Source organism: Mastigoproctus giganteus, chromosome 14, assembly GCF_048544385.1.
Source record: "Mastigoproctus giganteus isolate SK-2022 chromosome 14, ASM4854438v1, whole genome shotgun sequence".
NCBI classification, from domain to species: domain Eukaryota; kingdom Metazoa; phylum Arthropoda; class Arachnida; order Uropygi; family Thelyphonidae; genus Mastigoproctus; species Mastigoproctus giganteus.
In genome coordinates this window covers 62,333,325-62,350,135 of record NC_143588.1, presented here as the reverse complement: position 1 = coordinate 62,350,135, position 16,811 = coordinate 62,333,325, and the positions used below count along the sequence as shown (strand labels likewise).

Sequence of the window (16,811 nt, the reverse complement as noted above, 5' to 3'; positions counted from 1 at the left end):
TTTACTTCTGAAAAATCAGATTTGATAAATAGGCACATGCCCCTTCCTCCTTTATATCATGACAAATGTGAAAAAAAAAAAAAAAACTGTAATTAAAGTAATGAATAAAGGAAGCAAGGTAGTCTTCCTGCATTAACCAGGTCTCTGCTAAAGTAATAAAACTATAACCTGACAAGCTAACAGCTGAAGCAGTGCTGGGATTTTATTCCTCAAGCTCCTTATGTTGAGGGGTAGGAAGCACTAAATTCATCACTTTGACATCATGAATCATGATTAAAGTAATTAGCCCTCTTTTTTGCCAAAGTGACTTTATGAACAATATATGCTTACCACATTTACCTCTAAGTTTTTTCCGAATTAGATCCTCTAATTTGTGATATACTTTCAGCGATATGCATAACAGACATGTACACACCAAATGGACAAGTTAGTGCAGTTCCATCATATTAGTACGTAGCAAACTACCAAAGTAAGTTAAATGGCATCATTTTTATTATATCTCTATGAAAACCTTCACAAGTTGCCCTGATATTATACTATCTCGAATAAGCAACGCTTCACCAATGGAAAAGACTAATGTTACTTATTCTCGGCGGATACCACCACCCAGACAACACCATTTCAAGGCTTATTGGCCTCTCTTCGGTGGGCTGGTAGATACACTGGTATTACAATAAGTGATAACCCTGTTATAAAATATAATTCCACAATATGAGAGATGCCACATCTACACACCATAAACAACTATATATTAAAAATTAAAACACAAAAGAAACAAAAAAAAAACAACTAGTGAGTGAGTAAGTGAGCTGAAAATAGTGAGCATGCTGCCGTTGTGCATAGTACACCACCACCTGCTATCTTATTATCCAACTCACCAGTGTTAGGACCATGCCAGTGAAACCGTAAACAAAAGAACCATACACAACAAACATATATGCAAACAGCTTATCACTTTTCTCAGTTTACTCACCACAGTCAGAGATCTTAAAAGTTTTTATAACAAAGTTATGTTTAAATTCTCTATTGTTATTGTTTATATCTCTAAATTTAATAAATACATGTTAATTACATGCACTAAAGTTTTTCTCTTGTTCTATTTAGAGACTTGCACGATTTAGTTATGCCCTTCAATTGTTGCAACAAAAATCAATGTATCAATATATTTAAAATTAATGATAAGTTACATCTGTCATAATTAAATTCTGGATATATTGTTAAAATTCTATATGCTACTTCTTGTATAAATAAAATTTGCTTCAGTACAATAATTTCCACATAAATATATTCACTTCTGGTAAGGGATTTGTACAGACCAAAATAAAACAACAAAATACATAGTTTAAGAAAATAACATTGAGACACTTTTGTCCCACCAATGACAGTGATAGAGCTTGGGATTTGGGATTTCGTTCTTTAGAAATGACTATGTTTATCTATGAGTTAAACTAAAGTAACTAATATGGTCTTTAATCGAATAACATCACCCAGCAGGCAGATCCATTATCCTAAATGAGAAGACAAGCAGTGTACAGAAGAAAAACTCCCAATTGAAAATGCAATTTTAGTTACATATATAATATATCCCCTTATTAGTGGGCTGTGTTGACCCAACATAATAATTTATGTAAAAACTGGGTCAGCACAGGCCCATTAATAGAGGTTATATTATGCAAGTAACGAAAGTTGAGCTTTCATTCAGAAAATTTTCTTTCACATACTACTTGGCTGCTCATTTACAGCTTGAGTTTTAATGAATTTGCCAGTTGGTGATGTTACTTAATTAAAAAAGATGTTAGTTTACCTTGACTGGTGGACTTATGCTGTTTATAAACAGTTGTTTCTAAATAGCATAAGCCCAATCTCTGTCAATGGAGCAACAGAAGAGTGACCAGACAAGCCCAGCCTTTCCACTTCTGACAATGCTATGACCCAAATGGCAGAATTATCAATGAAAAACTAGCAATTTTCGCTGATACTACAGAATAACAATGTTATTGTTGCTCCCTCTCTTCCTTCCTCATCGTTCAGGTTACATGGTGTCCCTTCTTTCATTCTGGGATTAATTTATGGTAAACTAAACTAGGTAGTCTTGCCCTAAAAAACTGAGGATTGCTTAACCTATAAAAAGTTATCACAAGTTTTCTGTGGCATTTAATAATAACTGGAAGATTGCGGTGGGGAAGGTTTCTCAATATACTTAACAGTATTGTTTATTATCTTTGTGATGAAATCTAGTGGTAAGTTGTCCTGAGTGGTCATTTGCTTTTATACACCAGCAAGAGTAGATTGAAATTTCCCTGAGGATTGTGACGTTTTTCATACCAGCCTTCACATTCTGAGAGTAATGGGAATGAAAATTACAGATGATACTTGCATATGGTCTTCTAAAAATGGTGGTGAACAAAATTACCTGAGAGTTATATACAGACATCTAGGATAGGGAAAAAAATGGATAATTTCATTACTATCGTTGAGGAAGGAGTGGAATCTATTTAAATCTCCTCTACAATGGTTTTAGAGGAAGAACATATCATCCACAAAGTAGGCAGTGCTCAATTTTTTCATGGATGATCAACAATGAGAACAGATTGGTACATATGATTTGAACCAAAAGTTCCATGATAGCCCAGGCTATTTGCATTTAGACCTGGGCAAAATTGCTTCAGAAGCTTTCTAAACAATTTCCAGCTCAGGAATCATTGCTGAATAACATATCCAAAATCCGACAAAATTGGACCCCGGGAACACCCCCAAAAATGGATTTCAAAATGGCAGACTGGCTGTGTCCTAATAAATGCAAAAAGAAACTAACTTACACTTTGTAGAGAGAGATAATGCTTTTATTTACAGTAAAAAATGTTTCAAAAATATACCACACAGCCATTTTTTGTTATGAAATTTTGATATTAAAAATATTTTACAGAATTTTAAAATCAAGAAAACGATTATTTCAAAATCTGTTTCATGTTCTGTTCATTACAGAAGTCAACTTAGTCAAAGACCAACTTAAATGTCTTCATCACTGTCATCATATTCATTATTGGCAGTGGGGTGGTTGTTATCACAACCACTGATTTGGCACTCACCACAAGCAGTTGAACAGGACAATCTGTTACGCTTGCATCCACATCATGAAGTACCACAACATTTCGTCTTGCAGAAACAGCGGATCATGTTGAGTAGATAATCTGGAGCTGGTGGCATGTCGCAGAATATAGGGTAGTAGGAATTATTCTTTACATACCAACCCCACTCTTCTGCATTGATCCTCTCTTCTGTAGACTTCCAGAGTCTTATTTGAAAGTACGTGTGAAAGCTGTGGTACTTTGTGGATGAATCGGTAGGTGGCAAACGCTCGGGTGTAACAAATGATGTAGCTGCAGCTACCTTTTCAACTAACATTCGATGATGCAGTGAGTTTGTGGATTCCAATGTTTTGCAGCCATACAACAGAAGCATTGCCTTTCTTCCAGCGGCTTCAATATCTGAGTGTTGGCAACAATCAAAACAAAATATATTTGCAACTGAATGGAGTTCAGCCACCTTCATCAGTTTGTCGAATGCTGAGGTCTTCCCAATCAAAAAATTTCTGGATGTGGTATCACAGCCCGTGAAAACATGCACAAACAGGAACAACTTGCAGATGTCACTACCCAACAATGATTGAATGCTGAGAATATCATACACAGGATTGGGAGATGGTCCCCGTCTTATGCCACTGCGATAGTACAACTTGAAACCACTGTCCTTGGCATGGTACAGAAGCAGAATCAGCAAGTCTGTGTCTTCTCCTATAACTGTTGTATTTGTATTTTCTAATGATGAGACTGCAGCATGAATGATGTCCACATCAGCATCCCCATCTGCATTGTGCCCAGTACACCCATGCTTCTTCAACATCTCACCTACAAGGGAAATCATTGCTTGCTTGTTTTTTTCGTTAGCCAAGAAGTATTCCTTCTTGCAGATAAACTGTATGCCCGGACTGAAGTTAACATTTCTACTTGTCTTGGTGCTGCATCTTCTATGGGCCGTGTCCTTGATCGTAGGAGAGCTGCCGTAGCCATTAAAAACAATGATAGCTTTTCCATAGGTTTTCAGAGTGAAACTGGCATAGGAGATTGCAATTTTTTCCAAAGTTTCGTTGTTACGGCATGGAATACGATGTAATAGAGATCCACCATCCAATACATACTGGTCTGTACACTGAATTTCTTCAGCTCCTTCCATGCGTAAATTGTCAGTGTATTTCAATACTGCATGAGCTAACTGAGACTTGTCGGCTTTCCTCAACATACTTCGTGATTCAAATAATGCAGAAGGGTATGCACAAAGTTCATAATACATGACATCTTCAAGATTTGTGTCACTGCTAGTGGCAAGAGTCATCATTCTCTGAAAGAGTGTAGGATCTAATTGCATATCGACATCAACAGGGCTAACAATGACAGCAGCAGATCCTATGGTTTTCACTTTGTCTGACCTTTTGGCAGAATATGTGAATACTTCTTTTCCTATCATTTTGACGACGATGTCCATACCTATGGAGTGCAATTCATCAGCGTTAACTCCAGAATCAGGTTTTTTGGTTGGCTGTACCAACCAAAAAAAAAAAGAAAGAAAAAAATAGTAAAATAATAATGATAAAAATTAAATAAAATAAATAAATAATAAAAGAAAAGGAAATAGACAACCTATGCATTACCCTCCTCCCGTAATTAACTAGCCAGCTGACCTTAGAATTTCCCCAAACTGTCAGCCTCTACCACCCATGTAGGTAACTTATTCCAGTAATTTATAACTCGCTAGCTAAAATAAAACTTCCTGCAATCCAGTCTAAACCCCCCCCCCCGCGTAACTTGAATTTATGGCCCTAGTTCTAGATTCATTTATAACCACGACAATTCATCCTCATTCATTTTACTTTTGCCTCTCAGGGCCTTAAACACCTCAATCAAGTCTCCTCTAAGGTGCCTATTTCCAAGCTGTGCAACCCACATATTCAAAGTCTTTCCTCATATGGATGTCCTTTTGCCAATCTCACCAAGCAAGTTACCAGTCTTCGGACCCTTTCAAGAAGCTTGATGTCTTTTTTATGTGTGGTCTCCACATTTGAACCGAGTACTCCAAGTATGGTATAACAACAGCCTTATATAATGTCCTTATCTCTACTAGAAAATGCTTGATAAATCATTGACAGGACACCATGGGCCTTCTTTACAACCTGTCTACAATACTCGGAGAACTTCACGTCTGACTGTATCGTAACTCCCAAGTCCCTTTCTTCCACTACTGACTTTCGTTCAACTCCAAGTGTATAAATTATATTGGGGTTACTGTTCCCAAGGTGTATGACCTTGCACTTTTCTGGATTAAAGCAAAGCTGCCACTTTTCTGACCATCCCTGAAGTCTATCTAGATCACTCTGAAGAAGCTCTGCTTGGCAGTGAACATTAACTACTCTACCAATCTTTACATCATCTGCAAAAATAGGCGCCTCCGTAGCCAGGTGGGAAGGAGCAACAGTGTGTAGCACACACTTCTTGATTAGACCGGGGTTCGAGCCCGTCACCACCAAATACGGAGGATGCGGAAAGGTCAGGGAATGACCGCCGCATATTCCCGGAGCAATATGGCCTTAGTTGCTAATACTCCTAAAAACCAAATAACAACAACATCATCTGCAAATTTAGATATCACATCCTCTATCCCTTCGTTGATGCCATTTAAGAAAATCAAAAAAAAAAGGTGGTCCCAATATTGATCCCTGGAGAACCCAATCTGAGGAATAACCATTTATCACAACCCTCTGCCCGGAAGCCATCCTGCTATCCATATAAGGATTTTCCATGTGATACCAACCTGTTCCAGCTTATAGAGTAACCACTAATGTGGGGCTTAGTCAAATGCTTTGCTGAAATCTAAATAAACAATGATAAAATCATTCCCTAAATCCAGCTCATGAGTTTTTTTCCTCTACAAAACCATGCTGTGTATATTTCAAAATTCCATTTCTATCTAAATGATCCTGAATTCCACCCTTGATCACTGCCTCCATGATTTCCCCTACTACTGAAGTTAGACTGAACAGTCGGTAATTTCCCACTACACTCTTAGAACCACCCTTATGTATTTGAGATACATTGGTGCACTTTTCCAATCTAACAAAATCTCTCCTGAGTCCATTAATGCTCTCATAATTAGCCTCAATGGTTCAATGCACTCACTTGCCACCTCCCTTAAAATTATAGGGTACATGCCATCAATCCCAGAAGCCTTACTTTTGAGAAAACTTTTGAGCCTGTAGGCTCAAAAGTTTTTCATTAAAAAAAATCGTGTGAAATTTCAATATCATTAATTATATATTTTTCATTGACATAAAGGGCTTTTCTTCTTAAATATCGATGTGAAATAACTGATCAGTTCATCTGCAACATCAGCTGGGATATCTAATACTATCCCACATCCATTACATAAATGTTCAATCTGGTTTGTCCTTCTCTTCTTTGCATTTATATATGTGAAGAATTCCTTATTCCCTCATTTTTGCTCTCTTTGTTAGCAATTTCTCATAATCAGCCTTTGCCAGCCTATCCTTTTCTGTGGCACTATTGCAGATCAATTTATAGCTGTTATAGGCTTCTGTACTTTTAATTACACTTTTATAACTTTTGGAAAGACAGCATGGAAAAGTTTATAACTTTTCCATGCTCAAGTAATCTGGCAACTTTTTTTTTTTTTTTTTTTTTTAAGTTTTTAGCACATTGGCTTCTGTGGTCATAATGCACGGCAATTTCATTAATCATCCAACTTGGAATCCTCGTCATGGTGGTTTTTTTTTTTTTTTTAATGGTATATATGCATTTAAGGCTTCTGTGATTAATGTTTTAAAGGTATACCATAATTCAATTGTATTCATTTTCTGTGAAATATCTACTCAGTTAATGGAGGCCATGTAGCCTTAAATGGTTGCAATTTCTTTTCCTGAAATTATAACCCATTCCTTTGCTTTTAACTACTGCTACCTCTCTCTCTCTCTCTTCATCGTCCACCATAGAACTCTATGATCACTTCCTGCTAAAGGTTCCTGTACTGTCAGCCCTATTATGTCATCTGGTTCATGGGTGATGATCAGGTCTAGAAGTCTTTTCCCTAGTACGTTACCTAGTACGTTATACAAATAAAGTTATACAAATAAAGTTATACAAATAAAGTTTTCCCTAGTACGTTATACAAATAATCATCTAGTTGATTTAAAAATTTTGTTCCCATGTCAAGTTTCCTTCCCATTTGCTCCGTTCAATTAGAGGAAAATTAAAATCACCCATAATAAGACATTCACGCTTACTTGCCCATTCCATTTGCATGCAGACACTCTCATCGTAATCTGCACAATCACCTGGCCTGTAGATTACTCCAACTCTCATTATACTTTTGCTTCAAACTATCTCACACCATAGAATCTATACTACCATGAGAAATGTCTGAATTCGAGAAAGCTTTTGCCACGCTCAAGTTGCTTTTGATAAGAAGCATGATTTTTTTACATAATGGCAGAAATGTGGTGATTAAATGGAACCAGTAACTGCTTTATTCGACCATCACAGAAACAGTAACACATTGAACGAATTGTAAAGGTTAGGGCAACAACCTCAGTTCTGGGCATAGATTTTTGGGCAAACTAGATTTTCTACAAAATGCATCAATCTCATGTTGTGAAGGCATGTCACCATGAGCTTCCTCAGTATTGCACTATGCACTTTAAATATAAAGCACTTATCCAAAGGGAGAAGAATAATGCTACTTACAGTGGTACCTTGGATTACGAGTAACTTGGTATGCGAGTGTTTTGCAAGATGAGCAAAAATTTTTAATAAATTTTAACTTGATAAACGAGCGAGGTCTTGCAATACGAGTACAGTCAGTCCTCGTATAACACGTGTTTACACTACACGAATTCGATCATACACGATTTATAAATAGGGGAACGATATCTTATATAACACGAACCGAATTCGCTTATGCACAATTAGCCTTTGTGTTTACAAGAAATGGCAGTCGAATGCAGAATCACCCCCAACCGAACGCAACCCGATAGGAATGAAGAGAAGATTTTGAAAATGTATTTATGGTTTTTATATCAGTGAAGGGAAACACATTTCACCATAATAACGTAAAAACCAACACAATTCCAGCTATCGGTATAATCGCAAATGCAATTAGATCGAGTTTACTACCAGTTTATAACAGATTCACTCGCAGAAACGCAACAGGAAATTGTTTTATTGTTTTATGGTAGTAACCCCTAGAAATGTGTTTTAGTAAAATGTGAGGTGTTAATAGAGTTGTCTCTGCCTGTTTATTCAGTTGCTACACGCGCAGCTTTGTTTATGTGTATCAAGCGTGCCTCCTCGTTTTGTAATTGTGCTTTATTCCCTAAAAATGAGTAAAATAATTAAAAGGTGTGAAAAGGAAGCATCCTGGCGAAGACACTGCAGATTCAGAGAGAAAAAAAAAAGCAATATCGATAAACAGAGGCGGACTGGGTCAAAAATTCTTACCCGGGAAAATTTATAGTGGCCTCATACTACGGTTTATGGCCAAAATCACACCGGCCTCCGGCCCACCGGGCTACACGCGTGCAGCTTTGTTTATGTGTATCAAGCGTGCCTCCTCGTTTTGTAATAGTGCGAGCGATGAATCTGATTTCCGTGAAATCCTCAAAAGGAGGCAAAAGCAAGTGTCATTGGAAAGATTCCTTGTTAAAGTCGCACAAAAAGATAGCAGTGATTCCGTTAGAGACAGTGAAAGTCGTCCTACCCAATAATTGATAAATTCGATTGCTTTATGTATATTAAATTTAAATATTAAAAATATAAAAAGGTATGTATTTTGTATTAATCATTTTTACAGTATATGAATATTTTTGAGTTTTGGAACAAATCATCTAGGTTTCCATTATTTCTTATGGGGAAATTCGCTTTGATATACGAGTGCTTTGGATTACGAGCACGTTTCTGGAACGAATTATGCTCGCAAACCAAGGTACCACTGTATTTAAAACATATGCCATTACCAAGATTGATTTTGAATCTAGCTGGCATCTCAATGGCAGGTAAGCAAGTGTCATTAATGAATGACCTGATGACCCAATGATGAGAAATAATGAAAGAACTAAAAGGAATACCTACCTTACATGACATTTACAGTTATGAGAATACGGATAAAAATTGGTTGCAATACAAAGGAAAACACACAACTGAAATGCTAATCTGTTTTGAATTTGGCATTTACCAAAATCAAAACAGGACATGAAAGGGAATCAATTTAAGATGATTCAAGAAATCCAATCAAGCATGACAGAACACCTAAAAGCATTCACAACAGAACAAGTGTGTAGTTGCAGAAGGTAGTTATATTGAAGGATATTAATCCTTCAATATAACTATTATAACAATTGATATAAATATTAATAAAGTAAACATTACTGAATAAAATTTATATTTTGATACTTCCACCAAACTTTTGGATCAAAGTTTAGTATGTACTGCAACAGTTTTTATCAAATTCTCATAGCTGTGAAATGCATATGCTCTTAATTTAGCAATAACTATTATTTAATTCAAATAATAGTTCAGTCTTTTATGTCAATGATTAACACTTGCACTTTATTGAAAATTAATTTTTAATAAAACTAAATTAAGTAAAAACTACTTATGAGCAGTTTAAATTTCAATGCTAGAACTTCATATAATTAACAGCCTGGACAATATTAAATTTATACTAAAAGCAGAAGAGAATAAACATGGCTGGCATAACCGGAGATGGAGTAGTCTGAACAATTCTAGATATATCTACATTTGTTCAAACTATATCTCATTGTTGTACAACATTAGATGCCATGTTTATTTCCATCTGCTTTTGATGGAGTGAAACTTCCCTTAATGGACACCTCTCTAAAAGGGATGCCTCTTGTTGTGGACACTCAGCCAGAAGTTTTGGAAATTACATTTTAAATGACTTCTCCAAAACAGACATTCTAATAGGTGTGATTTTCATATTTTAAACTCCCTAGACTGCACAATTTGAAGGGTAAATAATATTAACGTGTGTTTTTGTAGGTCAATGGGATTTGCACAATGAAGATTAAGATAATTACAATAATACTATTTAGACTTTTGATGGCCATGGATTACTCTTGGACAGAAACAGCACTAGCGTTTGTGGCAGCTGAGGCAAAACCTTGTCAGTGCCTAAATTCATATTGTATCTGAAAACAAATACATATGCAGTAGCACATCTAACAGCACCTATTTCAGGCAGTGCTTGTGGCAAGTGCCTCACTTGCACACCCCTAGCGCCGGGCCTGCTCTTGGAGCAGATGGCACAATATGTTGTTGATATGGTCACCACTGCTGGTAAGGCACATTTATAAACTTATTTGGATTGTCCATGCACTTCTACTGAAGCACATCAATTAGCAAGGCAATTAACTTGACTTAGAAAAAAATTTAAAAATACAGTAAACCCTCGATTTAAAGGACCCCGATATAACAGATTTCAGATTTAACGGACCAGACAAATAATAATACAGTAATGTACATATTAATCTACACCACATTATTTTTTAGGTTATACAAAACTTCAGTGTTATTGTTAATTAAAAATTAATAATATTACCTATTTCCATTACTGTTTTGATAATTACCTACTTTTATTTTTATAATCAAATTCAGGAAATTGATTTTTATTCTTTCTGAAAACATGTTCAAATAGCTGTTTTCCCAGATTACAGTTACAGATAAGAGCAGGCAGTGACTTGCGAGCTGAATGTGACTCGGGACACTAAACTGCAGGTCTACCAACTCACTTTGTTTTGGTCTCAGTCTGCCTCAAGCTATCGTGCGATCAGGTTGTATACAGAGTGTTTGTGATTTCTGAATTTTGACTTTATTTATTAAATAATTTTGCAATCCTTACAATTTAAAATGGCATCAAGTGATAGAGGAGTTAAAAGAAGCATGTGAACTTAAATGTGGCATAGAAATTAGAACAGGGCATCTCAGTAGCACGTGTTTATGAAATTTACAGTGTAAAAAAATAAACTGTTCCTGATATCCATAAATCAAAGGCCAAATTGCAACATTTTTCTTTAAAATAGTGTTGATAGCTCTAAATGTGGTTCTATGGAGGGGAGTAGAAAACACATGAAAGTTGTGCAAGATAAAAACTTAGATGAAGCTGTGTATAAGTGATATGTTCAACAGAGATCTAGTGGTGTTAATGTACAAAGTTTTGAGTTGAAATCTGCATATGAAACTCTTGGGAAACACATGAGACTTAATGATAAGGCAAGTGATGGTGGCTGTGGTGTTTTAGAAAAAGGCATGGCATTGTAAACAAGAAAACCTGTGGTGAATCTTTAAGTGCAGACCCTTCACAAGTTGAGCAATTTAGAAAATTTATAAATGAACTTATTAAATGCTTAGTGCCTTATTTTATCACAGGTTTACAATGCCGATGAAACTGGCCTGTTCTATCATGCTGTTCCTGAAAATATGCTGGCCTACAAACATGAACACAGCACTCCTAGTCGCAAGTTAAGTAAGAAGGAATTTCTGCCTTACTTTGTGCAAATGCTGATGGCTTGCATCGCCTGAAGCCCATGGCAGTAGGGAAATCAAAGAAACCATGCACTCTTAAAGACATTATGAATCAGTTGCCTGTTATTTACACCAGCTCAAAGAATGTGTGGTTTACTTCAGAGATTTTTTCTGACTGGTTCTTCAACCATTTTGTCCCTGATGTGAGGCGCTTCTAGACAGATGTTCTGAAAATTTCTCTCAATAATGTAATGGTATTGTTGCTTCTTGACAACACCCCTGCTCATCCTAGTGCTGAGAAGTTAGTAAGGATGGCAGAATTCAGCCAATGGACCAGGTAATAATTGCAGCCTGCAAGAGGCTGTATAAGAAGAACTTTTTGGAAGAAGTAATGGTTGTGTTAGAGGATGAAGAAGATGCGGAAGATGACACAAGAGGAGCCAGGAGACTTCAGAATCTACGAGTCTACAACATTAAGTCTGCACTCTAAACTTTGCAGCTGCTTGAAAGGAGATGAAGACTACGACTTTGGCAAATGGTTGGAAGAAGTTGTTGTACAATATTGAACCAGATTTGGATTTTGAAAGATTTGAGGCAAATGACTTTCGGCGCACCCTTGTAAATGCTGGCAACCGGGAAACAACTGAAGATGATGTTCTGAAATGGCTTGAAAATGATGAAGGTGATTCTGGCTACCAAGTCCTCACTGAATAAAAAATTGTGGACGAGGTTCAATATGGCAAGGCAGGGGAAGAAGAAGACATTGAGGAAGAGCAAATTACACCAGCACAGCCTACACTGTCTGAAATGAAAAATCTCATGGACATTGTCATCCACTACATAGGGACATCTTCTGACCCTGAAACTGTCCCTTACTAGAACATTTTTGGCAGTTCAGTGCGATCACTATTAAGAAACAACAGAGTGGCAAACAACTGAAGCTGGACGCTTTCTCTAAGCGAACTTCACCAACTCCCACTCCTATTTCATCTCCAACCGTTTGTACGTATCAACCATCTACAAGCAAACAGATGACACCAGTGCCTCCATCCATTTGTAAACATTTCAGAAGAATCTGAAGCTAAGGATTCCCCTTCACCTCTACCTTCAGATACTGAATAATGACTACTGCACTACTACCACTATGGTCACAGCAAAATACTTTTCAACTACACTGTCAAAAAGGTGGGTAAATATTACACATTCTTTATTATAATTTAATGATTTTATTTTGTACAGTACTGTATATTGTATTAAAGCTTTTTTTTACATTAAGAACAATAAAAAATGCTACCCCCCCAGTTACATTCGATTTAATGGACTTTCGGCATTAACAGACAACCCTTCTCCCCCATTAGTCCGTTAAATCGAGGGTTTACTGTAAATAAATAAACAGTACTGCATCAAGTCTGTTTGTGGGATTTGGTACCATACATAAAAAAGCATTGGGAATACAGCTGCAATATATTTCTTTAAAAAAAAAAATCAACACTACCAACAAACTGCACAAGTTATTTTGACTAGTAGACCATAGGAATTTTCAACATACTTTCATGACTGCTTTAGTGACAACAGTGTCCAGCTTTTTTAATAAGATAATTTTTCCCCATGCAAACAATACCACTTCCACTCAGCAGTGATAAATAAGTCATTTAAGTAGTTACAAATAAAAGGTTTATCAAAGTTTATTCATGTATGCAGATTCCCCCTCTGATTGAAATATTTGGTTGAAATATTCCTCTATATTACATTGGTTACATGTTAATTTTTTATGAAACAATTTCTTGCTATTTGCAGCAGAGCTATGCATGGAAATTTAAAGAGTGGGGTGTTGATCCATTGTGAAGGGATACATCCTATTACATTAAAAGAATCCTGGGTGAAAAAAAAAAAAAAATGAATATGGATTACACTAGTAAGTGATCCAATTATCCATAATGAAAATGAAATGATCTAAACAAAATAATTTACATTTGTTTTAACTAAAAGTTAATTATGTGTTTACTAAAGTTGAGTTATTTATTAAAAAGTTGTGTTATTTATAAAAAATATTTAATTGAAATGCAAATATATACAACAATAATCAATAAAACACTGAGTAAGCAGCCAGTTACAGTGAACTTCATTTTTCCAAATTACTGAAACTGGCTAAGCTGACCCATCTGTACACCTTCTGACCCAGTGGTGTTCACTGTAGAGCAGTTTCACTGTACAAATTTAGTATTAGTCGGATGATGAGTGGTTATAATAACCAGTTTAAATGGTGTTAAATCTCAACATTTAAGCTGTTAGTTTAGTTCTTATTTATTCAGTTTTAAAAGTGCAAATCACTCACAAATACATTATTCTTCATTATGAGCCTAGAGACTATACAGATAATTGCTTTGTTTTAAAATAAAATAACCAGCTTCTAATATTAAAAAATTACTTCAAAGTTCCAATATTACTAGAAATATTAATTGCATCATTACCTTTATAAAAATTTCATGGAGTTTATCAGCATCTGCTCTTCGTACATACTGTGTTCCCTAAAAATGTAATATGAAAATGGAAGTTAGATGTAAAAAAAAAGAAAAAAGAAAATTAGAAAATAAAAAAAGCTAATTGCATAAGGAAAGCAGTGCCAGCCAAAAAATGGGAAGTTCATCTAACTAAATCTGTGCATTTTCACTTTCCGGCTGCTTTTATTAAGTTTTTAAGTTCCCCTAGCATCTTTATAAAATCATTAAAAAAATATTGCTCTCTATAGACTATTAATCTGTGGGATAGATTCAAACAGAGCCATAACTAAGTATTCTTGTACCCCCTAAACCTCATAGATACACATAATTAACAATGAATAAATAATGAAATACTACAAAATGCACTCACCCATTTTTCAATATTTTGAAGATACCAAAAAACGGGCAAAGTATATAAACAAGTAACAATAAATAAATATTGTCTTTTAAATCCATCTAAAGTTTATGTGCCAAATTTTAACCCAGAGCAAGTATCCACTCTAGTTATAGCTCTGGATTTGCATACAAACATTTTCACTGGCTGCCTCATAGAAAAGACATAGAGGAATTCTATAATTTGAAAATTACATTCACAAAGTTAAAATGTGTAGTACTCTATCCGAATTTACTAATACAGTTAAACTTCCCAAATCTGGCAACTTCGGATCCTAACCCTTGAGTGATATTGGAATTCTATGGATTTGAGGTATTTGTATCACAGTCAAAATTTACCACAACATAGTACAAATGTATCTGGCTTTTTTTTTTTTGTTTTTTTTTTTCGAGAAAAAGAGAATCTACAATACAGGAAAAGCATACTTCCTTGGAAAATCTGCATGTATTTTTTTTCGAATATCAAACCTCCTCCTTACCCATTAGAAACTATCCAATGAGAACTGCCACTTTGAGTGGCTGCCTTTTCCTATACATCTAAACCTTCGATATTAAAATTATTCAAATTTCTTTTGTTTACTGCGCTTTTTCAAAACCAAAAGTCCATTCTCATGTTGATTTTCTTTAGGACGCCCGTTCTTCCAATTCCCTGCCGCTTTTAAAGCCATTGAGAAAATTGTTGTGTTTTTTTTTTTTTTCTGAAACACATCCATTGATAATCTGACAAAATCTGTTGTGATGACTGCTTATTATTGTCATTTGTTCATTTTTAATAAATGCTGTTTATATTTATTTATTTAACCACTTGCACTATCTTTTAGTCAATGCAATTTACAGAGTAAGTAATTTCAGTTGTTCGTCTTAATATTCATTAAAATGTGATTTCCAAAACTTCTCAACCACTAGGTATACCTATACCTCTCTAAATCTGTAAAAATTTAAAATCCGGCACTTTCCAATCCCCGAGGGTGCCGATTTTAAAGAGTTTACTCTATTTGTAAAACTAGAAGTCTTGCGTAAATCTAGGTTGACAGGATTAATGTGTATGGGAGAGCACGCCAAGAGGCTTAATAGGAAATAGATACGCTATGATAAAAAATTGGTGTCAAATTTGAACAATCCTCTTGAATTTTCCATTAAATAAATTTTCAAAGTAGTTACCATCTTTTTAGTAACTCTCAATTTCAAGTTGCTTATCACCAATACTCATGCCAACTCATGATTCATATTAAACATTAACAGGCCTATTTAATATTAAATTTCTTTTCTTGCTATTCGTAATAGAAGCAGTCAGAAGAGGAAACGAAGAGTTTCAGATTCCTGCTAACATTGAACCAAAACTAGGTACAAATTAAACAAACCGCAGAGACTTTTACGGAAGTATTTTCTCCAATGCAGTTAACACTTCTTCCTGTTTGACAGACCATCGTCTTCATCACTTCACGTGGCACAAGGACGTTGTCAAACAGCCAAGTCACGTGTAACGAGTGATGCACGCAACAAGGAACGTTTTACTTTTACAGTAAAAACAAAATTATACTAAGTAACAAATTTTCAAATGCAGAAGTTTATCTGCATTTCTTGGAGTTTCTTTATGAATTTGTGTACATAAATTTTCAAATGCAGAAGTTAATCTGCATTTCTTGGAGTTTCTTTATGAATTTGTGTATATGCTGATTCCAAATATAACCTTTAGTTTTTGCATAGTATCAACAGTTCCCCAGAAAATAAAAGAAACATAAATATGCAATAATACTATTTCAGATCTATTAGTGTTTAACTTTTGTAGAGAACAGATTATTAACTGTAACAACTAAACTACAAAATAAATAAATAAAGTTGAAACCCTCTATGGGATAATCAAAAAAAAAAAAAGGTTCCTTAAAATGTACTTGAATGCCTTTATCTTTTGTAGTCAGTGCAATTATCCTAATCAAGAACCAAATATTTACCCATCATAACTTTATCCTACCTGTGTTGTTAAGCCTACTCCACCGATTACGTGTCTTTGTGAAATCTCTCCCCATGCTCATAACACCAGCCAGATTTAATCTGAAAAATCCATGTGAGAGTGCGAGTGATGGAGACCAAATGTCATTCTATATCCCATTTTCTTCTCAAGTTTTTATTTCACTCAATTTTCACTCAATGTTATCAAAAAAGCCATTCATGAATATCAAAATTTTGCTCATCTGTCATTTTGTCTTCCAGTTCTTGCAAAGTCAACACTGCTTTATTTATGATCCAATAAATAAGCTACCTTTCACATTTGCATTGGACAATTTTTGAAGCACAGACCATAAAAATTAAT

At 35.2% G+C, this 16,811-nt stretch overlaps 1 protein-coding gene across 4 annotated transcripts in view; it reads right to left on the bottom strand.

Moving 5' to 3' along the window:
• aralar1 (calcium-binding mitochondrial carrier protein aralar1) overlaps nt 1-16,811 on the bottom strand; it is a 338,725-nt gene that overhangs the window by 236,452 nt on the left and 85,462 nt on the right. For all 4 annotated transcript variants that reach the window (XM_090388800.1, XM_090388801.1, XM_090388803.1 and 1 more), the window contains one exon: nt 14,078-14,134. In XM_090388800.1, the coding sequence (XP_090244926.1) occupies nt 14,078-14,134 (57 nt within the window). The remainder of the gene's footprint in view (nt 1-14,077; nt 14,135-16,811) is intronic.